The sequence below is a fragment of the Candoia aspera genome, chromosome 3 (genome assembly GCF_035149785.1).
Source record: "Candoia aspera isolate rCanAsp1 chromosome 3, rCanAsp1.hap2, whole genome shotgun sequence".
Classification (NCBI taxonomy): domain Eukaryota; kingdom Metazoa; phylum Chordata; class Lepidosauria; order Squamata; family Boidae; genus Candoia; species Candoia aspera.
In genome coordinates this window covers 31,122,292-31,148,918 of record NC_086155.1, presented here as the reverse complement: position 1 = coordinate 31,148,918, position 26,627 = coordinate 31,122,292, and the positions used below count along the sequence as shown (strand labels likewise).

Here is a 26,627-nt window from a genome sequence, read left to right as displayed (position 1 = left end):
GGCACTATGGAGTGCAGGCAGGCAAAAAAGCAGCAGGAGTGGGAGCAATTTCCAACTTCCTGCTGGCTCCCCCCCCCCCCACAACTTTGCTTGTGGGAAGCCGGCAAGGAATGTTGGAAATCGTGATCACATGATTGCAGCTCACTGCAACGTCATAATCATGAGCTAGGCATCAAGCTCCCAGATAACAATCACGTGGCCATGGGGATGCTGCAAAGGCTGGAACTCTGAAGCTCGATTGTAAGTCCCTCTTGTTCAGCTCCATCATAACTTTGAACAGTTGATGAATGAGTGGTCATAACCCAAGGACTACCTGCACTATATATCTAGGTAGGTATTGTATAGTACCCTAAATCAACTTTTCAGATTCCATCATACAATTTTACATGATATATGAGTACCACCGAAAAATACAAATTTTTAACAAATCATTACAAATGTCTAAAATTTCACTTTTAAATATTTGACAGGCCACCAGCCCTGTGGGGATGTCACAGTGCCACATTACCAAACTATTTATACTGCCGATCTGCAAGATATGAATACTTTGTGTGTTTTACTATATGCTGCAGTCCCAAGCATTTTTTAACATTGGTCAGGTTGACTGGAATGGCTAAGTACTGATGTGTGGCAATATCTTGAAGTTTATAGCTTGCCCATTTCTAGTATACGTGATCCATACCATCAAGCCAAAAGCAGTCTGTCTGTCTGTCTCTCTCTTTCTCTCTCTCAAGTGGACTTAATGGAAGTGGACCTGTCATTGTTCATACGTGTGCTGTTCTAAGCCCTAACATAGCATCTGTACCTATTCACTAAAAAAGAACTCGTTTTCTGGTGTCAATCAGTTATAATTAGCAATATTTCTTGTTTGGCATGTTTCTGGTACAACTGATAAGACTTTCCATTCAGGTTCAGCTTTAAGGGCTATCATATCCGGCCTGCAAAAATCCAGATGACTACTAGATAGATTGCTTTATTTATGAATTTATCCTACCTCAATTTAGATTGACTCTCAGTGGTTTACTGATTTTAAAAAACTTAGTAAAAACCACAAGGATAGTAATAAATTATAATAAAAACAGTTACATATTCCATTTATGCATTAGATTTATTAACACATTGATAAGTTGCCTTATCCTTGTAAGTTCTCCAGAAAAGCCAGTTTTTTTACCAGCTTCCTGGGGAGGAGCTCCTACAGAGAAGACCTATTGCCAAGCCCCTTCCTGATTCACATCCTAGTAGGTGGGAACCCTCAACAAGTATTACATGCCTGTTTGGGTTAAGTGGGTAAAAAGTGTCTGGGAAAGTCAGACTCTTTAGATACCCTGGTCTAAGCCATAAAGCTCACTTTCTCAAGTTCCTCAGATTCAAAAACCATCCAGATAACATTGCAAGACATTACTTGCAGCAAAGAGAGACAAAAGCCCTGATTCTTTGCTGTTACCTAGTGGTTGTCCAGATTTTTGCAGCTCAGATATAGCTAATCTTATTGAATTATTAGAGTGACAAAAAGAGGCTAAAAATTCAACATTGTTTTTATGAAGCAATGGGGACTGTCATGATTAGAATAAAATTGGGGAGTCGGGGTCTGGGGCTTTGTGTAACTCCCTTAGCTTTATTTCAGTGAAAGAAAAATGAAATATCTCCTCCCCAGGATTTCCAAAGATCTAAGAATATGAATGCTAATGCATTGTAATGCATAATGTTATTATTCAATTTATATTCCACACAACTAACAGTAAAACAAACAAAAGCACCCTCATATATAAAAACAGTTAACATTCAATAAAAACATTTAAATCATCTTAACTAATTAACTATGCACAGCGTGATGTTTTCTACACACCAGCAGCTAATGCACTGTATATTTCAGATTTAAACATTCTGATAGGGATAGTTTTTCCCAACCCTAAGCTTAACAATAAATTAAATGTCATTGTATTTGCCTTTTAAATTAGTGGAGACCAGGCTATTGCACAATTAAAAACATCATATGGGAACAGAGCTTTCAGCTGCTGGGAAGTTGAAGCTTAGAAGTGAACCTTGGAATGAAACACTGTTCCCTATTTTAATTTGTAAAATGTGGAGGGCTGGCTTGATGTTGTTTTTCTAAATTATTAACCAGGTTTCCTGGTTGCTGTTGTTCAACAAAAAGGAACCTTCCCCAGCCTCCAGATATTTTGGGACCCAGTCAAGAGCATCATGTTGGGAAGACCACGTAGTGCTGTTTAGCTACAGTTAGGCCTTAAAGGGTTTAGTGGCATATACCTCAACCATTGTAAGATCATCTAGTGAAGTTGGATGACATCACAATTGTTCCTGGTGTTAGGGTACCAGCTTCAGGTACAGCTTGTACCAACATTGTTACAACTGCTTCCCAAGGAGGAAAGGCCACTAGTTTGGTGGCATGATGGGAAATAACACCTCCCACAGAAATATTAAAAAAATTAAGTCTGAAAAGATCATAGACCAAGAAAAAAACAAAGAAAAAGGGGGACTTGCCATCCTCCTGAAAAAAGACCAGGCCACTGTAAGTACTAGCTGACCTACTTACTCAGTGTTCCTCAGACTTATTATTTCTATAGTTTTCCACAGCCAAATACCACACATCTTCTCTCCTCACAAGGGAGGATTTACCAGTATGTCCTACATTGCAGATACGTGGATTTCAATTCCCAGAATTTACCAACATGTCTGTACTAAGAGTTCTGAAAGGTGAAGTCTTCATTTCTGGAGTCATGTACATTGGGAAAGCATTATAACATTGGCCTAGACAGAGCAGAGAATTATCATCGCTGTTGGTGGTGATGTGGGTGTTTGTCATGGATGAGGACTTCTTAATGATGACTAAAACTCTCCATCAGACATATACTTTGTTGCACAGAGAAATACATTTTTCCAAGTTATTTAGACTATGCTACAAGATTTGGGCTGCATAAATCCCTATGACCAATTGATGCAACAGAAATACAGAAAACTCTGTGCTGCCATCTAGCTGTTGTCCAGAACTTTGCAGCCCATATCTAGTGGCTCTAGTTTTGATTGAATTTTAACCTTTTTGATTGTTTTCACTTGGCTTGTAAGATTTTGTTGCCTTTTGCATTTCATGACTCCTATCTATATTTAATTTTTTGAGATTAATTTTCCTTTGGAAATTTCAGTTGAAGAATAGGATGTGTAAAATAAATAATAAAGAAGATGTTTATTTCTGCTGTTCAGAGAATGAGATAGGCCCAGATCATTTTCAGCCCAACAAAGCGTCTACACTGTAACTTCTGTAAGACAACTCATATTTGTCTTGATCAAGGCACTTTGTGACATGGAGGCAATGTAATTCACCCTTGCTAAGGCAAGGAGGCAACAAGATTCTCCTGTGATGGAAAAAAGAAGCAATATGGCGCTTATGTTATCTTAACACCATGTCTGACATTTCCAGTAACTGACTGGAAGCAACAGAGGACTCTCCTCTGCTTGTGTAGAGAGGAGAAGTCTCTTTTGGCTACTGCAACTGCTAGAGGAAGCTTCCAAATGAAGCAATGTGGTCACTTTGCTGTTAGGCAGAGAAGTACATTGCTTGTGAAGCATCTTCAAAAAGGAGGTTTTGCATGAACAATGTAGCATACTCCACAATGCAAGCCTTCCCAGAATGCAGCAGGTCTATTCCTTTAATATAAGCCCAAAAAGAAGCACTGAAATACCACAGAAGCTTCTTTCAACTTTTAGCATTCTCTCTTGCCTATGTCTCTTCCAACATGTCAAAAATGACAATATATTTCAATTTTTCAATATCATTTTAACTATATTACTTAACATTTCATACTCTGCTCACAAAACATAAAACAAAACTTCTATAAACCAATACTAGAAAGAACAAACTTTGAAACAACATCACTAGTGTATCATGTAGCAAATGAATAAGTACCAATTTGAGTATTTAAAACCTAAGAAACACAATCTAGACGAGATCAAGAAGGAAGAATACTGAAGATGGAAAAATATTGATTATTGGAAGACAAGATAGAAAGAGGAAGCCATATTTATTCAGAAGGTTTATAGAAAAATGGTATTCTGGAAGGGATTTAAAAGGTGAATTGGCTTGAAAAAGTATGCAAGGGTGTTTCTGGTTTGAAGACCAGTCTTGCAGAAAATGCAATATTGCAATTCATGTGGCAGGACTTACCTGTCTTTTTCACTGTCACACAGTCTGTTTTCACGGAGAGTGAATAGATCAAATGATCTTACAAATAAGCTGAAAAGATTCTGGCAGGATCAGAATAATGTGTGTGAAAGGCTGTATAATTTTCTAAAACAGTGGGTGCTCAGGAAACACAGGGCAGATGGTATAGAAGAACATAAATGTGTCTGTAACATGAACTCAAGCTGTACATCTCATATGTATGGACAAAACTGAAGATGCTTGAAAGGCCTCATGGTTTGGTAATCAAATAGTGGTGAAACTGCAGTCATCTGTTGCTACTCCTCAGATGTTTATTTTCTTCTGCACAAATTCAAATCATTCCTTAATTTGTCTGATTTTAGTTGTTTTCTTTTTTAAAAAAGACACTGTCTCTTCCAGTTCACCAATGAGGTGGAGAAAGTTGAGCTCAGGTGCTCCACTCTTCCATTAACCTTTCATGCTTTGCCTGCTTTTGTCAATTTCCTATGCAAATGAATATCCTTAATATAAAACTCTCCAGTTTGATTTAACATGCATCTTTCCATAGAAGTTTCCCAAATGTATAACTGATAGACTTACCGCTTGGAAATGTCTTTGCTCAGAAGCACCCCAAAGCCACTCCCCAAGCCATAATAAAAGCAGTAAAGGAGAAAAAACAGAGGTTTAATAGAAAATAATGCCTGAAGGATGACTACAGCATGAGTTTTGTTCTGTGGGTGCAACTCTTTGATATAATGTGTCCCCCTTTGGGGGAGATAGGCAGTGACAGAAATGTGAAATATAAATAAATAAATAAATAAATAATGTTTATTTAGATCTGTTCTATAAGTTCATCTATAGGAACAGTTAAGTGACATTTATTACTTTGTACTCATGCTATGCAGACCTGAAAGAACAGGTTACGGGTAGGTCATCTACCTACCTACCTACCTAGTCACTATGAATCAAAAACAACTTGATGGCACATAATCAAACTCATGCTATACAAATCACATTTTTTACCAATGTCTTAAACCTTTTTTTTTTGCCTGGATTATATTCCTACATCCTAGTCATTACAATGACTAGTTCATCCAGGTTTGTATTACAAGTATGTCATCCTATATCTTCACTGCTTTATCCTTCCTATACATTATTTCACTCTTCCTTTATAGAGCTAATCACTTTCCATACATTCCTCTCCTCACAGCTCCCTAATTTCCTCTGAATCACAGCAGGTGGCAGCACTTAGCATACCTTGGCTAATCCCCCAAAAGTTAAATAGGGTTGGACCTTGGTTAGAGAGATCACGAGGAAATCCCATGACTGCAAACTAATTGGGAAGTTTAAAAAAAATCCAAGAAGAAAGCAATGATAAATCACTTCCATAAATCTACCAAGGAAACTGTCTGGATAAAACACCAAGTCGCTAAGAGTTAAGCTCAATTTAAGGCAATCTTCATCTTTTCACTCTATGCATGATTGAACCTAGATCCCAGTTACTGGTAAAAATATGCTAGATGAGATATAAAAACACCTCTATTCTAGCCCCAATTTCCAGGATCAGATTATAGTGTAAAAATAGTGGCTTTAGGAAGGAATTAAATATTGTATGGAATCTTGTGCAGCAGAAACTATTTCTTACTTCACCAAGTTATCTTCTGAGATGAGCCATGTATATGCATAAATCCACATCTGTGATACTGCAGATTATAGAAAACACCTTTTTTTAAAAAAATCTGATGCATGTATAAATAAAGGAGGTCTTTTGGTAAAACAACCAGAATTCAAATCTAACAGTAGATTCTAATCTACATTCTGCCTACCTCTGTCCTAGATCTTCTAACAATGTCTGCCAGATATTAATCACAGCAAGGGAAGCCAACAATGTGAAAACATCTGTTAGAAAAAAACAGATCTGACTCTATGTAGTTCAAAAGATTGCTCAGTCTAAAGCTGTAGAACAGGATCAGAGAGAGGCTGATGATGTCTGAGAAAAGAAGGGTGCCATTTATTAGGAAGATTCTGTTTTGCTTACAGGTCAAGGTAGTGCTGCTGCCTCCTCTTGGAAAACTTTCTCATGGCTCAAAAGTCCTCCCCCTGTTCACCTTTCCCCTGGGAAACAGGATAAATATTTACAGCCGACCAGAGTTGAAGGGCTGCCGTGGAGACAAAACCAGCCCCTCATTGCCATTTCCTTCAGCAGCACGGCGAGGCGGTGGAGATGGTGAAATGCGGAAGATGCGTAGAATACTCACTTTGTTTTTCTTGGTTGAGGCGGAGAAGTCAACCGCAGATGGAGACTCAGCATTTGCCAAGAATAAAATCAACCATTGGTACACCATACATCCAATAGGCATGAGGGGACAACCTGGCCTGTGAACAGCTGATGTTGCCAAAACAATGGCTGGAAATGAAATCCTCCAGAACATGGGAAGACAATAAACCAACTTGAGCATCTCAAAGTCTTGTCACTTTTTGTGTGCTCTTAAAGGGGTAGGAGGGAATATATGGGTTTCTTCTCACATGCATAAACTCCTGTGTTTTGTTGACAGTAAGAGTAAGGTGACATAAAATTGACTGTGGTCACTGAGTACACTGCAACATAACAAACAAAAGTTGAAAGACAAAATTAAATCTCTTATTGCAGCTACGTAGTCATGTATTGGAAGTATTACAAAGGCCTTTAAGATTAAATGGATAGAGTGCCAATAAAGATTATGGTTCAAGGGGGTACATTTTGTATGTTCCTCCTTGTTGGCAGCCAAGAAGCAGACCCCTCTAGGAAAGATCAATACAATATCTCAAAAATCCAAAAGAGAATAGGTGAAGTACATTCCGGTTTTATCAGCAAACGCTGCCTAGATGCTGCAGTTCTAATACGTGTTGTAGTCTCACATAATGGTGACTGGAGATTGATGTCAGTTCAGTTAACACTCTTAGATATAAACAGTAGGTGGCAAAAGCTTGAAGACTTTTGAGGATTTTACTTCCTTTGGGTCCCTTCATACTGGGTTTTATATTGTTTCATGGGACAATCAGGTGTTAGTGATCTCAAAGCCAGGACTTAGAGGATCAACAAATAGAGATCTACTCTGTGGCATTTGGAGAAAGTGGCTGCACAAAACCTTGAGTGTTTCAGAATGTGTAGGTGTGTTTATGAAATCTCTTTTTGAATTGTTAAGATAGCTATGACTTTTTCCAGTCTCATATGTTTGGGGAAATAGAGAGAGAAAAGGCTGCACATACACAAGCAAGCATAAAGATAGCTGCAGGACTGCCTACTCCAAATAGGACTGGTCTGACCAATTAGGTCAAACAGAGCAAAACTATTACTGATTTTTGGGAAATCTTGGGGCGGGGGGTTGAAACAAGGAGGTACTGCTTTTCCATGGCAACACTGATGCAGTAGAACAGCCTCCCATCTGAAATCAGACTAGCCTCGTGGATATTCCAGAAGGTTTTAAAGACAGAGTTGTTCCAGAGAGCTTTCTCCTGATTTTATTATGCCATCTACTTTGTCTATTTTTGCTTGTAATTTTCTGTTTAGGTGATAGTGTTTTATTGTTTATACATAGACTGACCATATGTACCGTTTTGAAAGGGACAGTCCTGTTTTTTTAACATTTCCCGACCGTCCCATCATTTCAATATAAATGTCAATTTTGTCCCGTTTTTTTAAAAAGTTGGAGCCGTTATTGGGAAAAGCGGGAAAAAATTGAAACTGAAATTGAAAAGGAGGCTGACTTACCCATTGGCAATAGTTCTCAATCAGGTGGGAAACCTAGAGCAGGAACCACAGGAACAGCTGATTGGCAGTGAGCAAGAGGAAGAGTCGCTGCTGCCAATTAGTGCAGTGCAAGACAGTTGGAAAAGCGTGCCCAGCAGAAAAGAGGCTGATTGGCTCTCAGGCCAAAGCGGGAGGAAGAAAATAAAATAAAAGGGCGCACCAGAGAGGAACAGGTTGTCGGGGACAACTGTTCATTAGATTCCTTCGTTCCTGTTCTTCTGCCCAGCTTGCTGCCGCCTTCAGCCCTCCTGCACTTCTCCAGCCTGCTGCTGCCTCCGTTCCTGTCCTCCTGTCCCAGCTCGCCACCGCCTTCAACTCTCCTGCACTTCTCCAGCCTGCTGCTGCCTCCGTTCCTGTCCTCCCGTCCCAGCTCGCTGCTGCCTTCAACTCTCCTGCTCTTCTCCAGCCTGCTGCCGCCTCCGTTCCTGTCCTCCCGTCCCAGCTCGCTGCTGCCTTCAACTCTCCTGCTCTTCTCCAACCTGCTGCCGCCTCCGTTCCTGTCCTCCCGTCTCAGCTCGCTGCTGCCTTCAACTCTCCTGCACTTCTCCAGCCTGCTGCTGCCTCCGTTCCTGTCCTCCCGTCTCAGCTCGCTGCTGCCTTCAACTCTCCTGCACTTCTCCAGCCTGCTGCTGCCTCCGTTCCTGTCCTCCCGTCCCAGCTCGCTGCTGCCTTCAACTCTCCTGCACTTCTCTAGCCTGCTGTCCCAGCTCGCCACCGCCCTCAGCCCTCCTGCAACCTCTCCGCCCAATGCCACCCCTGCACCAGCCTCTCTGGACCCAACCACTGCTGCACCTCCCCTTCCTGCAACTTCCCAACAAGGACCAGCAAATGGATCTTAAAAACTCTTTAAAACTTTTTTTATCATCTTACTTTTTCATGAATATGGAATATTAGATAATATTACATAAGTTTAACCCTGTCCTGTTTTGCCATCCCAATGTCCCGTTTTTGTCTCAAGGAAATATGGTCAGCCTATTTATACAGTTATATTATGTATGCTTTATTTGGTTTTATACTTCATGCAAGCTGCTGAAAGCCTCTGGATTGCAGCAGGATAGAAAGGTGGAGCAGCTTCTGAGTCAATTACATGAGCCTAGAAAAAGATGCAGTTGCTTCAATAATGCAAAGAGTGAGGCCCTTCATCTGTACCTCAATATGTTTTGAAACACCTCTTTTGAAGGATTCGTACAGGCCTACTGAGGAGACACTATAGGGCCAGCTGCAGATTCCATATAGGAATCCTGTATGGAGTACCATAGTTTCCTCGTGAGTCTTTATCCTCCAAGAATTTCAGTGAGGACAGCTTCCTAGTTCTAGCAGACACTTAAATTATCTCTCCCATATCCCCAGAATGACTAGACTATTACAGCATTTACTGAAAAACAAATCTTCTGGTTAGAAACTGAATTATCCTAATACAGACATCTAGCATTTCAGTACACATCTAAACTAGCTAACACACAAATTCACATTTCAACACACTTTGTGATTGGAAAATCCTTACATTTATTCCAGTTTTTGCCAGAACAGCTAGACAATGGAAATTGGCTGGTAAATTTATATATTCTGGATCTGTCATTCACTGGCTGTTAGGGACAAAACAACAGGTGATGGTTAAGAGACTGAGCCTTACTTGAAATCTTGGAATCCAAAGCATTTTATACCAGCTGGGTTAATCTGTCTCAGGGATATCAAGTCTCAAGCACAATTCTTTCACATTAGCTCTTACATAATGCTCTTAATTTCATACACTAGGAACTGAATCTGAAGATGCCAGCATATGTTTAATGATCACTGAGATATGGTCCTTTTTTATAAAGCCCATGGGCAAAACAATAGCCAATAGGTTCCATCCAACTCACAGGGGTCTTTTCTGTGGCCAAAGCTCAACCGAGACATTTTGCTGCCTGAGGCACAGCGGAAAATGGTGTCTTATACTCATCCAGGTTAAGATGCTCATGAGTCCAAATTAGGCACACATGGGGACCCTCCCCACAAAATATCAGTTTCCATTTCTACCAGTAAAAACCCAAGGCTAAAAAAGTATTGTAGATAACAATTTGCTGCCCTTCCATGATACTCAATATTTGCCACCTGAGGCAACTGCCTCACTCTGCCTAATAGTAAAACCAGGCCTGCTTGAGGCCTGCTGAACACCTGAGCTTCCCAATTCATTTGTAACTGGTTTGCATCTAATGCCAATTTTACAAACACCATGCTTTTTTCTAGAAACCTCCTCACATCTATGGTGAAAGGACTGATCAAACAGAACATGGTTGTGAGGAAACCATTCTACAGAAACTCCGCTGCAAAGAGAGAATGATGGAAAAACTGTGTATATGCAAGTATGTACTTATCTATGTGCTTTTTTGCAGGAAAAGGGAAAGATGCGTATGTGCTGAGGGAAAAAGATCTCAGTGTCTCTGCCAGAAGAGAAGAATATATATTTCAGAACAGAAATGCATGCATGCATGCATGCATGCATACACACACACACACACTGTATAAAGGGTAAACATAACTGACCCAACGTACTGCTGAACCTATTTGTGCCTTCTTTTGTTCCTATTCACTTTACTAGCTAGCCATCAGCAGGGCTCCTCAGCCAAAAAATATGCCTACCTCTGCCATAAAATTCTCAAGACATATGGCTGCAGATGCAATATACCTTGATCTCACCTGGCAGTTGGCAAGGACTGGCACAGGGAGGCTGGGCATTTGACAAGGTCTCTGATGATATTTTTGTGTGGATGGAATATGCTAAAGAGTATTGTGGTCCACAAGACTTGCAAATGTTTGAATAATTGTGCTTGTTAATGGTGCTGCATTACCCTGGGGAGAAATATCAGCTGAAGTCCTGCAGGGCTCCATTGTCAGCCTGTGCTAATCAACATCTTTATAAATTATAAAGAGGAATGGAATGGAATGTTATTATATTTGCAGTTGACATTAAAGTAAGGTGATCAGCTAGCAATTTAGAGGGCAAATGATTCTGGCAGGCTTGAATGCTGGACCAAATCCAACAGGATGATGTTCAATGGTGACAATGTAATGCAATGTCTTGTTTTGGATATGATTGAGGAGACCTGTCTTGCTGGCAGTGCATATTAGAAAGCTGTAAGGGGACTTAGTCAACCATCAGTTTAACATGAGCTAGGCATAGGAGGTAACAGTTTAAATGTCCAATATATTCTTGGACTTCATTATGAAGCACTGCGTTTGGATCACATGAGCTAATAGTTCCATTGTACTTTGCACTGGTCAAACCTCATGTGGAGCACAATGTATAAAAGGATATGGACACGCTGCAATGGGTTCAAAAGAAAGCACTAAAAACAAGGAATCTGGCAAAGAAGTCTTGAAGAATGGTTAAAGGAGCGTTGGACATGTTTCATTTGCAAACTAAGAGAAGACCTGATTTGTTGTTGTTTATTCATTCAGTCGCTTTTGACTCTTGGTGACTTCATGGACGCCAGAGCTTCCTGTCGGTCGTCAACACCCTCAGCTCCCCCAGGGACCAGTCTGTCACCTCTAGAATATCATCTATCCATCTTGCCCTTGGTCGGCCCCTCTTCCTTTTGCCTTCCACTCTCCCTAGCATCAGCATCTTCTCCAGGGTGTCCTGTCTTCTCATTATGTGGCCAAAGTATTTCAGTCTTTCACTGCCTCTACGTTATCTCCCTCTATTTGCCAGTTATCAATCAAGCTGGCTGCCATAATCTTGGTTTTTTTGAGGTTTAGCTGCAAGCCAGCTTTTGCACTTTCTTCTTTCACCTTCATCATAAGGCTCCTCAGTTCCTCTTCGCTTTCAGCCATCAAAGTGGTATCATCTGCATATCTGAGGTTGTTAATGTTTCTTCCAGCAATTTTAACTCCAGCCTTGGATTCCTCAAGCCCAGCATGTCGCATGATGTGTTCTGCGTACAAGTTGAATAGGTAGGGTGAGAGTATACAACCCTGCCGTACTCCTTTCCCAATCTTAAACCAGTCCGTTGTTCCGTGGTCTGTTCTTACTGTTGCTACTTGGTCGTTATACAGATTCTTCAGGAGGCAAACAAGATGACTTGGTATCCCCATACCGCTAAGAACTTGCCACAATTTGTTATGGTCCACACAGTCAAAGGCTTTAGAATAGTCAATCAAACAGAAATAGATGTTTTTCTGAAACTCCCTGGCTTTTTCCATTATCCAGCGGATATTGGCAATTTGGTCTCTAGTTCCTCTGCCTTTTCTAAACCCAGCTTGTACATCTGGCAATTCTCGCTCCATGAATTGCTGAAGTCTACCTTCTAATTATGAAGGCTACTCCATTTCTTCTGTGGTCCTCTTGTCCGCAGTAGTAGATCTGGTGGTCATTTGATGTGAAGTGGCCCATTCCAGTCCATTTCAGTTCACTGACGCCCAAAATGTCTATCTTTAATCTTGACATCTCACCAATAACCACATCCAATTTGCCCTGGCTCATAGATCTCACATTCCAGGTTCCAATGGTGTGTTGATCCTTAGAACATCGGATTCGCCGTTCACCACCAGCACCGTTGGCTGCTAGCCGTCCTTTCGGCTTTGAGCTAGCTGTATCATCACATCTGGGGCTAGTTGAACTCATTCTCTGTTCCTCCCCAGTAGCATTTTGACCATCTTCTGACCTGGGGGTCTCATCTTCCGGTGGTATACCGACATATCTCTGGTTGTACTGATCCATTTAGTTTTCACAGCAAGAATACTGGGATGGGTTGCCATTACCTTCCCCAGGGATTGCATTTAGTCTGACCTCTCTGTCATGACCTTCCCGTCTTGGGTGGCCCTTCATGGTTTAGCTCATGGCATCATTGAGGTGCTTAAGCTCCAGTACCATGACAAGGTAACGATACTTTGCTGAAGGGAGACCTGATACTTATCTACAAATACATAAAGGCTGTTATGTGCAAATGGGGTTGGACCTATTCTCTGTTGAAACCAAAAGCAGGACAAAGAACAAGTTAAAAATAACAAAAAGGATATTCTGTCTGATGATTAAGTGAAATTTCCTCACAATAAGACATGTTAAGCAATGGAAAAAGGTAGAAGATTCTTCCTTGCTGGAGGTTTTCAAGCAAGAATTAAAGAACGATATTAGGAATGACTGAATGAATTTTTTGCATTAAGAGGTTGGACTAGAAGACCTATAAGATCCCTTCCAACTCATATGTTAATCTCTCTCTCTCTCTCTCTTTCAAAATAAAACACAATTTTCAAGTTGTTTCTTCTGACTGAAGTTCACTGCACTATGGGCTGTCCTTATACAATTTATAAGTTGGTGGAGTAAATAAGAAAGATTTCTCAGTAGTGGAGACCATAGCTGGAATGTCAGCTATGATATCCTTTTAGTAACACATGGAGGCCTTTTCTCTTTACTTGCTGAGGCACTTCATTATTTTATAACTGGTTTTCATCTTATTATCTAGATCATATTGATATTGTAGCTGCTGTTTCTAATCACAGTGTGACTGAATAATTATATTATACATGGCTTTTTTAAAATTAAAAAAAAATCTGAACACTCATTATGAAATGTTAAGATTGGAACTAAAATATTGGATATTTATTTATTTGATTCAGGAGCTCAAACTGGCATAGATATCAGACCTCTTCTGCATTTTTTCCCAGCAACAAGAACCCTGTGGAACAAGTTGGACTGAGACAGAGGGACTGGCCAAAAGTCACACTGTGAACTCTGTGACTGAGGATGAACTTGAACCTAGGACTCCCCTGTCCTAGTTTAGCTACTATATCACTCTGGTTCTTGCTAGCTTCTGAATAGGAGTCTACCTGGAAATCCTATGAAAATTGTTCTGAGCTCTGTGGAAAAAATATGGGGAGCAAACCAGCTGGATAAAAATAATAAACTTGTTGAGTCAGACATCAAACAGCATTAATACTTTTGAAATATGTCTGAGAGTAGGGGAAAGAAGGCATGATAGAATCTGATGATATCATAAAAGAAGTGAATTCAGTGGAATCTAAGAATTCCCAGCAAGCTTGAATGCCTTCTTTCATCAACTACTGATTCTCAGTTTGGTGAGCATCTCTCCCAAGGTTTTTTCCTTTAGAGGTTTCCTGAAGGTGTTGTTAAAGATTAATAAGGAGGAACAAGGGAAAGAACAGATTCCATTTCTTATCAATCACTACATTACTAATGCTGTGAAAAGTTGCTGGGAACCTGAGCAGCCCAACAAAATTAAGAGAGTGAGAGTAATTAAGTTGGCTGAGAGTGTGAGTATATAAATCTGTTCAAACAAGGATGCTATAAAAAGATACAATAAAATTCTGTTCATGTGTCAAAAGCAGCAATACAACAGATGCAAGCAAGTTTTGAGGAATCTCTGCAAGAAGTTAACGCTGAGATTTCTGGAGATAAGGTAGGATGGTAATCACAAACATTGTTTCCAGCAATCTTAGTAGCCTGTTATGTCTACTTGTACATTCCAGTCGTTGACTCTCTCCCAAACTCAGCTGTTGCTTATCAGCCCTTCCTGGCTTGAGGAGCCTATCACTTCCAAGCAGCCTGGCCTCATAATCTAGCATTCCTGATCTGTTCAGCTTGTTCCTCCTCTACATGGTGGCAGTAACATCTGTGAGGATTCAGCAACTGAGGTGGGATTGTTCAAGCCCTATGCTAAAGCCAGAACATAAGTAAAAGAGGCCTCATAGTCTCCACTTTCTCAGACTCTGAGGTGATTGTGACAGAACTGCGCCATTAGGATGGCATGCTGTGGCACTACCACAGGACACTTTGCCTTTCCACAGAGAGGCCTTCCAAAAACAACACAAGGGTTCTTTTAAGTCTCACTAAAATACCTGGATGGGAATAACAGGATGCAAGGCTCATAGGCAGGATGGAAACTGCATTTGTGCAGATCTTCTGGGTGTGTGGGAAGTAGCATGCAGGACCCTTGTCAAGGGTTTCCTGACATATTCTCTGCAAACTGTAACACTCTCTAAGAGCCTTAGGGATTATGCCATGGATTTTAGTGACATTATCTCATGAATGCAAAGTGAAAACACATTTCTCTGGATTCCTTGCAGCATTACAAAGGCTTCTGTGACATGTCCCTCACTCATATAGCATTACGTGTTATATTGGTAACTTATAAAAATAATGGTATTACTGCTGTAATTTTACTCTGAAGGTAAATTCATTCAGGAATTAGAAATATGAAATATATTTTCAAGCAGCGATTTGAGTATCCTTTTTTATTCATTCCAATTTGTATTTTAATCTTGGGTTTTATATATGTATAGTATATGTAAATATATGTATGTATGAATAATTCCCCACCCCCACCCCCAGTATTCATCATCAGTGAAAGCCAGTCTGGTGTAGTGGTTAAGGTATCAGGCTAGAAACTGGGAGACTGTGAGTTCTAGTCCCACCTTAAGCACAAAGCCAGCTGGGTGACCTTGGGCCAGCCACTCTCTCTCAGCCCTAGGAAGCAGGCAATGGTAAACCACTTTCAAAAAACCTTGCCAAGAAAACTGCAGGGACTAGTCCAGGCAATCACCAGGAGTCAAAAAACTGACTTGAAGGCAGAAAAAAAAAATCATCTTTGTCAACCAAACAGTGATTAAAAGCATAGCATTTATCAGTCCCCAAGATGATAAATAACTTTTTAAAAGGTTTCTTTTCCACTTCTTTTATTTCCCAGATATTTCATCATCCTTAAAATCAAAGAGGTAATAGTGCAACATTATGGAGAAAGTTGCAGTTGTAGTAGACAATGGCAGCAGCTTCTGTCGATCAGGCTTTGCAGGAGAAGAAAGGCCAAGAATTGTCATGAAAACAACATATCTTCCTCCTATCTATCATCCCCTCTGTTCTCTCAGTGGTGAAAAATTGCAAACTCAGCCACTTAAGCATGGCATTATAATAGATTGGCAAGCCATGGAGAATTTATGGAGCCATCTCTTCTACTGTGGGTTGCGAGTTTCCACTGAGGACCATCCCATACTGACAACTGACTCCCCTTCCTGTCCCACCACAAATAGAGAGAAAATGGCAGAAGTATTTTTTGAAGGCTTTAGTGTCCCAGCTTTGTATGTGGCCAATACAGGGTTCCTCTCACTCTGCTGCTGTGGTAGAATCAGTGGCCTGGCTATAGAAACTGGGGCAGGCATCTCCCATGTCACTCCAATATACTCTGGACAAACCTATATGGAAGGCATCCATCGACTGGATGTGGCTGGAAAGGGTCTCTGCAAATACATGCAAAACTTGTTGCTGATGAACAGCTCTAACAGTTTATATCATCTTAGGACCTTGAACAAAAAGATGGTAACACAGCTCAAGAAAAAATACTGCTATGTGTCCATGGACTACAAAAGGGATCTTCAAGAGAAAACTTGCCAGAAACCTGTGAGCATTGAGACCCCTGATGGGCACTTGTTAACTATAGACAAAGAACGCTTTTGCTGCCCGGAGCCACTGTTCAAACCACATCTGCTCAACAAGAGCTCTCCGGGGCTTCATCATTTGGTTTTCCAAAGTCTGCAGAAGGTTCCACATGAGTTCAAAGGAGAAGTCATTAATAATGTGATGTTATCAGGAGGTTCCTCATTGTTTCCTGGTTTTCCAGAGAGGATGTGTTTGGAACTGAATTCTTTATTCTGTGGTAGAGAGTACTTTATTAAAATTCTGGCTTCCCCCAAAAGAAGTATAGCAGTTTGGCTTGGGGGTTCCTTGACAGCCTCACTCAGCTCTTTCCAAAGCTTGTGGATGAAAAAACAAGACTATCAAGAGCTTGGAGCAGCATATGTGCATGAGAAATTTAAGTAGGTAAAGATGTGTTTCCATGACAAATAAACTAGCATCCCATCCATTAAAATGGAGCTAAGGCAAGACGTTAATGGGGAAGAGAAAAACAGCACAGTTTGCTTTCTACTTGTGACTATTTTTTCTATCCAACCAAAATTCTATTGATTTCAGTTCTAACTCTCTTTACAGGTAGAAATTAAAATGCTTCACTGGTGCTTGATTATGCTTAATCTCTTCAACAATCCCAAAGGTAAATATGAGAAGAGAAAAACCTATGGACAAAAGTAAATTCTATGCTGTGAATATTCAGAGAAGTATAATTCATTGCAACATTACTGTGTTAATATACTCTATAGCCAAGTTAGATTATTACACTATATTTTCCTAATAGTTTTCTGAAAGCTGAAAAAGAAGTATCCTGCAAGCAAAAAACTATTAACACAAATGCTACCTGAATATCATAATAGCAGGGAAGGCCTATATTCCTTGTAAGAGAAAACCTTGAACCAGATTCATACTTGAATAGAGGCTGCTCAGATATAAAACAGTGTAAATACAAAATATCAAATTCATAAACATATAGCATATTTTTATTTCAACAAGAAAAAAAAATCAATACACCCCATAAAAAGCACTAATCCGTTATATGCATAATATATGGATTGCTTCCAATACCACACGTGGCCGTACTGTACATTTCAGTAAACTATAAAAGTATTCCAAGTCTCAAAAAAATCTATATGGTTAATCCTGACCCAAATAAATGTTGGAGCTTATGTATATGAAATGTAATAATATTTATTTATTTATTCATTCATTCCAAAATTTCTATTACCGCCCATCTCTCCCAAAAGGGGGACTCTGGGAGGTTAATCTGCAGTTACTGTGCTTATAAGTACTTTTTTTATCAGAGCGGGACATTTTCAGGAAAATTATGAAGAACAAGTTTTGCTGAAGCAAAATCAACATAAATTCCATGAAGAGAAATCCTGCCTCACCAAATTTGTGGAATTTTTTTAGAGTGTTAAAACATAGTGACCCTGTTGATACTCTATACTTGGATTTTCAGAATATGTTTGGCTAAGTTCCCCATCACGATTCTTGAGTAAATCTAATGGTCATGGGATAAGCGAACCTGTCTTTTCATGGCTAACTGGTTAAAAAACAAAAAGCAAACAGTAGGAATAGATGAGCAATAGTCTCAGTGAAGAGAAGTGAGAAATGAAGCCCCTTAAGGACCTGTATTGACATTAGTGTTATCAAACTTATTTATAATTTAACTCAACCTAGCAGTAACCAGTGAACTGGCCAAGTTTGTAGATGATACTAAACTATTCAGGATGTTGGAAACAAAAAGTGATAGTGAGAAGTTCTAGAAGGATCACTTTAAACTGGGTAAATGGCAAAAGAAAAGCCAAATACAATAAGTGTAAAGTGATGCATGTTGGGGCAACACCCTCCCCCAATTTCTCATACACATTGAGTCAGTCTGATTCATATGTAACTATCCAGGAAAAAAAATCTTGGAGTTATAACAGTTAGCTCAAGTAAGAGCTGCATCTGGTTGCCACAACTGAAAAAGGGTATAATAGAATTGGAAAAAGTACAAAAAAGGGCAATCAATATGATCAGGGGTCTTGGACACCTGTGCAGTGAAAAAGGACTAGAATGTTAGCTTAGAAAAAAAGTGACTGAAGGGGGATATTGATTATGTACTTCAAGTTGGTGTTGACTCTTAGTGACCACATAGATAGATTTTGTCATTTGTGTTTTGAGTGAGAACGCTGGCTTGATTTGTTCAAAGATCCATTTGTTTGTTTTCTTGGATGTCCATGGTATTCTCAGAAGTCTTTTCTAACACCAAAGTTCAAAAGTGTCGATACTCTTCTTATCCTTCTTCTTCAAAGTCCAACAATGACACAGGGAATACCATTGCCTGCACTATTCTGTTTTGTGTAGGTATAGACACATCACAGCAGTTGAATATATTTTCCAAGGCCTTCATGGCTACTCTAGCAAGTGGTAGTCTGCAGCATATTTCTTGGTTGATCCTAAAATGCAGAAGCTATCTACCACTACAACATCTTCACTGTCAGTTTTAAAGATAGTTGTAGTTGTTGTACCTGTTGTCAATAGGTCAATCTTCTTTATATTTAATCTTAGTCCCATTTGTGCTCCTTAACTTTATTACTAGAACTTGCAGATCCTTTGCATTTTCAGATATCAGAGTAGTGTCATCAGATAGTGAAGGTTTTTGATATTTCTTCCTCCAATTTAAAACCATGCTTATCTTCTTCCAGTCCACCTTCTCTTAATATATATTCAGCATATAGGTTGAATAAATAAGGGGAGAATACACAGCCTTCTTTCATTCCTTTGGCAACCTGGGACCAGTCTGTTTTGACATGTTCTATCCATACTGTGGTTTCCTGACCTGTATATAGGTTTTGCACAAGGAAAATGAGATGTTCTAGAATTTCCATTTTTCTAAGCACATTCCATTGTTTGATGTGATTGACACAAAGGCATTTCTAAAACCAATGAAGCACATAGGGACTTCTTTGGGGCATTCTTTAGCTTTCTCAATTATCCAGCATACATCAGCAATAATGTCTCATGTTCTTTGGCCTTTTCCAGATTTGCTGGTATAGTTTGGTTAGAATCTTTACTGATTCTTCTATGGCTTGCCATATTTCTGTGGGTATTCCATCAGTTCCTGTAGCCTTCCAACTTGGCAATGATCAAAGTGCTGAACTTTATGCCTTAGGTGACCCTACTGGAAGTATATATTCTTGGCATACACTCCCAAGGATCTTTGCTCATCCCTCCCAGGGACACCCCCATCCTGCCATAATGAGGCAGCACAATAGGACCTGAGGGGATGGAGAAGGTAATGGGAAAAGTTTTTCTTCCTCTCTAAAATTACTAGGACCAGGAATCCTCCAGTGAAGCTGATTGGAAGATTTAAAACACAAAAAAAGGACTTCTTTACATAGCACATAATTAGCTTGTGGAATTCATTTCCACAAAAGAGAGTGATGGCTGCTAAATTAAATGGATTTTAAAGAAGATTTGGTAATGGCTAAGGTGTGGGACTAAGAGCAGAAAGACAAAGGTTCTTGTCCACTCTCAACCACAGAAACTCCCTGGGTGACTTTGGGCTAGTCCCTCTCTCTCAGCCTAACCTACCTCCCAGGGCTGGTGTTATCAGGAAAAATAGGAGGCAGCACTATGAACACCACCTTGAGCTCCTATTTAAAAAAAGACACTATATAAATGTAATAAAGAAATCTACTATCAAATAAATGGCTGGATGTATGGATAATAGGTCTATGATAGGTTATTAGTCTTGAGATTCAGTGTTACCTCTGGCAACATTACTCCATGTGCCATTTGCAGAGCAATAGCAGTGAGGGAGGGAGGATGTAATATAAATCCCGAAATACACAAGTGTGGAGAATACTTTTGTTGAAATACACTAAGTCGAAAGCTCTGACATAGGTTTTAGATTTAGCTTCATTTAAATATTTCTTATTATTATATGGTAGTTTAGCCTCCAGAGCAGCAATATTCAACCACTGCAATCCAGATATGTTGGAGTTACAATTCCCATAATATCTAGTTATTATTTAGGCCACTATATAGCAGTGTTCGGGAAACACTGTTTTAGAGCCATCTGTGTCTTTCTGATTCATTCTATTTACAAGTCTATCCAAAAGTTTGTTTTTCAGAAAAACAGAATGCCAGTCTCATACATATGCACCTTAATAAAGTCAAATAAATGGTTATCCCACTCAAATAGGAAGGTCCTTACTCAGATATGACTTTTGTGTCATGCCTGTTTTATAGAGGAAATTAATCACAAGACTTATCAAGAATCTGTTATAATTCTTTCCCTTCCAATATATTTTGAGACTATCTGAAACAGTATTATTAAGTTTAGAAGTGTTTCATCTTCCTTTGGAGTTGATCTGTGTAATAATACTGTTTCAGTATTATTAAGTTTAGAAGTGTTTCATCTTCCTTTGGAGTTGATCTGTGATCCAGAGAACAGAAGGAATGTTAAACATTTCAAGTAATCAGGATTAATCTTCCACATGACCAAAGTTTGGATATCTCACTGTCATTTTTGGAGTGGAAAGCAAATGCTATTTTAATTGGTCCTTTAAGGCAGACCCACCAACACTCTTTTTCAATCCCCAGAAGCTACTCTGGTAGATGGCTTTTGAACTTGTGTTATTTTTGGTTTTTTTGGGGAGTACAGGTGGTATTGGTTTAAGGAGCAAAACAGGTACTTTAAATCTTGCCATTTGACCTCTTAAGATACCTTGAAAAAAGAAACCTAGGAAATTGAGATCTTGGTCCCATCTGCTTTGGGAACACAACCCTCAGCATGCTGTGCAAAGCCTGGTAGGGTCCATTACCAACAGATGTTACATACCCTGATATAAATTATGAACATTTTTCCTACTCCATTTACCAAATAACCCTCTACAACTCAGCATTCTGAAAGCCATTCTCTCCTCTTCTGCTGTCCAATGAAAATTCCACTAAGCAATCTGAAGTTGAAACCAACTTTGCCTATTGATATGTTTGTTTAAAAACCATTTATACTGGAAGACCTGCACCTGTTGAATATCTGTCTATTATCCTTCTCTTAAAGAACCTATTTGAGAAGAAATCAGCAGCCTTAATTTGAATTGTTTAATTATATTGATGACTTAAATGCTTTTCATAGAGAGTAGAATCACAAGAAAAAAATTTTTGTCTAACTTTCCTTCTTGATTTATTGTTGTTTGATTTCTGCACCCTTAGTACTCAATTCTAAGAAAAATCTGACGCTGATTTTATCTTTGACATACAAAGTAAAACATTCCTGTTTGTCCAAGTCTTTAAACTTTACATTTTCTTTCGATTAGTAATTTCTTTGCTGTTTTGTTATTTATAAGAGGTGCATACACATTCAGAGTAAGGACAGTGAGGAATTGCTCTAAATTAGCTTCAAATCTGATTGGCTACATAAGAACCTGGTGTCATCCTTCACTGACTGGTGACATGCTCAGTGAAAATGACTCCTACCTAAATTAGCATTTGAAGCTGTTTTGGATGAGACAAGCATTGGTAGCTCAGGCAGGGACTATGTATATATTGAACTGAATGAAGAAAGTATTTCAGTCATTAAATAACAAAATCTTCAGCAAAGGATCGTTACCTTGTCGTGGTGCTGGAGCTTGAGCACCTCAATGATGCCATGAGCTAAACCGTGAAGGGCCACCCAAGACGGGAAGGTCATGACAGAGAGGTCAGACTAAATGCGATCCCTGGGGAAGGTAATGGCAACCCACCCCAGTATTCTTGCCGTGAAAACTAAATGGATCAGTACAACCAGAGATATGTCGGTATACCATCGGAAGGTGAGACCCCCAGGTCGGAAGATGGTCAAAATGCTACTGGGGAGGAACAGAGGATGAGCTCAACTAGCCCCAGACGTGATGATGCAGCTAGCTCAAAGCCGAAAGGACGGCTAGCGGCCGACGGTGCTGGTGGTGAACGGCGAATCCGATGTTCTAAGGATCAACACACCATCGGAACCTGGAATGTAAGATCTATGAGCCAGGGCAAATTGGATGTGGTTATTGGTGAGATGTCAAGATTAAAGATAGACATTCTGGGTGTCAGTGAACTGAAATGGACTGGAATGGGCCACTTCACATCAAATGACCACCAGATCTACTACTGTGGACAAGAGGACCACAGAAGAAATGGAGTAGCCTTCATAATTAATAGTAAAGTGGCTAAAGCAGTGCTTGGATACAACCCAAAAAACGACAGAATGATCTCAATTCGAATTCAGGGCAAGCCATCTAACATCACAGTGATCCAAATATACGCCCCAACCACAAATGCTGAAGAAGCTGAAGTAGAGCAGTTCTATGAGGATCTGCAGCACCTTCTGGACAACACGCCTCAAAGAGATGTTATTTTCATCACAGGAGACTGGAATGCTAAGGTGGGCAGTCAAATGACACCTCGAATTACAGGTAAGTATGGCCTGGGAGAACAAAATGAAGCAGGACATAGGCTGATAGAATTTTGCCAAGACAATTCACTCTGCATAACAAACACTCTCTTCCAGCAACCTAAGAGACGGCTTTATACATGGACTTCACCAGATGGACAACACCGAAATCAGATTGATTACATCCTTTGCAGCCAAAGGTGGCGGACATCTGTACAGTCGGTAAAAACAAGGCCTGGAGCTGACTGTAGTTCAGATCACGAACTTCTTCTTGCACAATTTAGGATCAGACTAAAGAGATTAGGGAAGACCCACAGATCAGCTAGATATGAGCTCACTAATATTCCTAAGGAATATGCAGTGGAGGTGAAGAATAGATTTAAGGGACTGGACTTAGTAGATAGGGTCCCGGAAGAACTCTGGACAGAAATTGGCAGCATTGTTCAGGAGGCAGCAACAAAATACATCCCAAAGAAAGAGAAAACCAAGAAGGCAAAATGGCTGTCTGCTGAGACACTAGAAGTAGCCCAAGAAAGAAGGAAAGCAAAAGGCAACAGTGATAGGGGGAGATATGCCCAATTAAATGCAAAATTCCAGAGGTTAGCCAGAAGAGATAAGGAATTATTTTTAAACAAGCAATGCGCGGAAGTGGAAGAAGACAATAGAATAGGAAGGACAAGAGACCTCTTCCAGAAAATTAGAAACATCAGAGGTAAATTCCAGGCAAAAATGGGTATGATCAAAAACAAAGATGGCAAGGACCTAACAGAAGAAAAAGAGATCAAGAAAAGGTGGCAAGAATATACAGAAGACCTGTATAGGAAGGATAACAATATCGGGGATAGCTTTGATGGTGTGGTCAGTGAGCTAGAGCCAGACATCCTGAAGAGTGAGGTTGAATGGGCCTTAAGAAGCATTGCTAATAACAAGGCAACAGGAGACGACGGCATCCCAGCTGAACTGTTCAAAATCTTGCAAGATGATGCTGTCAAGGTAATGCATGCTATATGCCAGCAAATTTGGAAAACACAAGAATGGCCATCAGACTGGAAAAAATCAACTTACATCCCGATACCAAAAAAGGGAAACACTAAAGAATGTTCAAACTATCGAACAGTGGCACTCATTTCACATGCCAGTAAGGTAATGCTCAAGATCCTGCAAGGTAGACTTCAGCAGTTCATGGAGCGAGAATTGCCAGATGTACAAGCTGGGTTTAGAAAAGGCAGAGGAACTAGAGACCAAATTGCCAATATCCGCTGGATAATGGAAAAAGCCAGGGAGTTTCAGAAAAACATATATTTCTGTTTTATTGACTATTCTAAAGCCTTTGACTGTGTGGACCATAACAAATTGTGGCAAGTTCTTAGTGGTATGGGGATACCAAGTCATCTTGTCTGCCTCCTGAAGAATCTGTATAACGACCAAGTAGCAACAGTAAGAACAGACCACGGAACAACAGACTGGTTTAAGATTGGGAAAGGAGTACGGCAGGGCTGTATCCTCTCACCCTACCTATTCAACTTGTACGCAGAACACATCATGCGACAAGCTGGCCTTGAGGAATCCAAGGCTGGAGTTAAAATCTCTGGAAGAAACATTAACAATCTCAGATATGCAGATGATACCACTTTGATGGCTGAAAGCGAAGAGGAACTGAGGAGCCTTATGATGAAGGTGAAAGAAGAAAGTGCAAAAGCTGGTTTGCAGCTAAACCTCAAAAAAACCAAGATTATGGCAACCAGCTTGATTGATAACTGGCAAATAGAGGGAGAAAATGTAGAAGCAGTGAAAGACTTTGTATTCCTAGGTGCGAAGATTACTGCAGATGCTGACTGCAGTCAGGAAATCAGAAGACGCTTAATCCTTGGAAGAAGAGCAATGAAAAATCTCGATAAAATAGTTAAGAGCAGAGACATCACACTGACAACAAAGGTCCGCATAGTTAAAGCAATGGTGTTCCCCGTAGTAACATATGGCTGCGAGAGCTGGACCATAAGGAAGGCTGAGCGAAGGAAGATAGATGCTTTTGAACTGTGGTGTTGGAGGAAAATTCTGAGAGTGCCTTGGACTGCAAGAAGATCAAACCAGTCCATCCTCCAGGAAATAAAGCCAGACTGCTCACTTGAGGGAATGATATTAAAGGCCAAACTGAAATACTTTGGCCACATAATGAGAAGACAGGACACCCTGGAGAAGATGCTGATGCTAGGGAGAGTGGAAGGCAAAAGGAAGAGGGGCCGACCAAGGGCAAGGTGGATGGATGATATTCTAGAGGTGACGGAATCGTCCCTGAGGGAGCTGGGGGTGTTGACGACCGACAGGAAGCTCTGGCGTGGGCTGGTCCATGAAGTCACGAAGAGTCGGAAGCGACTAAACGAATAAACAACAAAATAACAAAATAACATTTTTTCCTCTGATAATTAAAATTAAATAAATGAAAAAGAAATGGGCAAATGTTTGGCGCAATCCTAGTTCATAAATAATGGGATATTATTCTGATAAAATAGATATTAATCTATTTTATAAAATAGATTATAAATTTATAAATAATGGGATATTATTCTGATAAAAGAGATATTAATCTATTTTAATTTTATAAGATTCTAAATTAAAATAGATTTTTATTAGTATAAGCATAATTTATACTATAATTTTATTTTATGATTTAGATTGTACTGACCATGATTTTTGATATCTATGCTTTGTCTGCAACTTAATAGAGATTTTCAAGTTCTTAAAATGATATAATATTTACTTATTTACAATCAATTAATGATACACTGGAAAATTATAATCTCTATTACAGTTGTAGATTTCTTCCTCGTTTATTTGTATCCAACTGTTTTATCCCTTTCTTTTGTTATTTTGCTTCCCTGTTTATATATTTTCTCTAATATGTCTAAAAAATATTTTTTATAAAGTTACATTGCTTTATTCATGATAGTCTTTTTCCTAGAAGGTTTCTCATTAATTATTCACTTAGGTTTCATCATAGATTCAACAATAATAGTAGGCTTCACTAGTTAGACAGAATCAAAAGTTCAAAATACTGTTTGTTCATATAAATGACTAAACTTTTAAAGTATTGCCAGTGGTGCTATAAACAAAACTAGTAATTTCTGTTTCTTGGCAAGTTCCAAGCTCTGTTGGAGATAATGCAACCCTAATTTCAGCTGCCTTGTTCCTCCATTGGTCTCCTTTCTCTCATTCCTACAAAACTAACAAGAGATGATAATGATGGAGGAACAGGGAAGGAGAATTTGTGGTGGATCTTTCATGGTATGATTCAATTCGTGTTCTCTGAAATAAGCCTATATCTTAGCAGATGTATTTAGGACTGCAGAAAGAAACCTGGACCTTATCTGTGTGAGAGCAATTAAATATAGAAAACTGACTCATTTCATATACTCATAAAACTTTGGATATTGTAAATGACCCAACGGTGGTTAGCTAATTGCCTCTGTGAAGCCCTGCCCCAGTTAGGAACGTATTAAACTAATGATTCCTTTAACTGATCTCTGAAGTGCACACTCCTTTCCCATGAGTACCATAGAGGCTTGGAATGTACCATAGCTGGATGTCCATTCCACTGCATCAGGTATACCCAAAAGTAGGTAAACTATGGCAATGTAGGTTAATTAAAGCCATCCATAAAAAACAATATTGGAAATGAACTCACACTTACCAGTTTGGTTTTATCCATAGCTGACAGGACAGCGGTGTTGAGTTGCTCCAGAGCAGACAAAACATGTCTGTATTCTCCAAGATGTTCTGAGAAATAATCTGCGGCAGAAAGGAGGAAAATGCTTTTATTATTGTACTCTGCCACATGACCACCTGTCCATTTGCAAACCCTTCTCAAAGTATT

The 26,627-nt window shown here is 39.6% G+C and overlaps 1 protein-coding gene across 1 annotated transcript in view; it reads right to left on the bottom strand.

The window, feature by feature from the left end:
- Positions 1 to 26,627, bottom strand: part of NECAB3 (N-terminal EF-hand calcium binding protein 3) — a 113,807-nt gene that overhangs the window by 22,903 nt on the left and 64,277 nt on the right. The window contains exon 5 of the mRNA XM_063297228.1: positions 26,445 to 26,542. Coding sequence (XP_063153298.1) covers positions 26,445 to 26,542 — 98 coding nt within the window. The remainder of the gene's footprint in view (positions 1 to 26,444; positions 26,543 to 26,627) is intronic.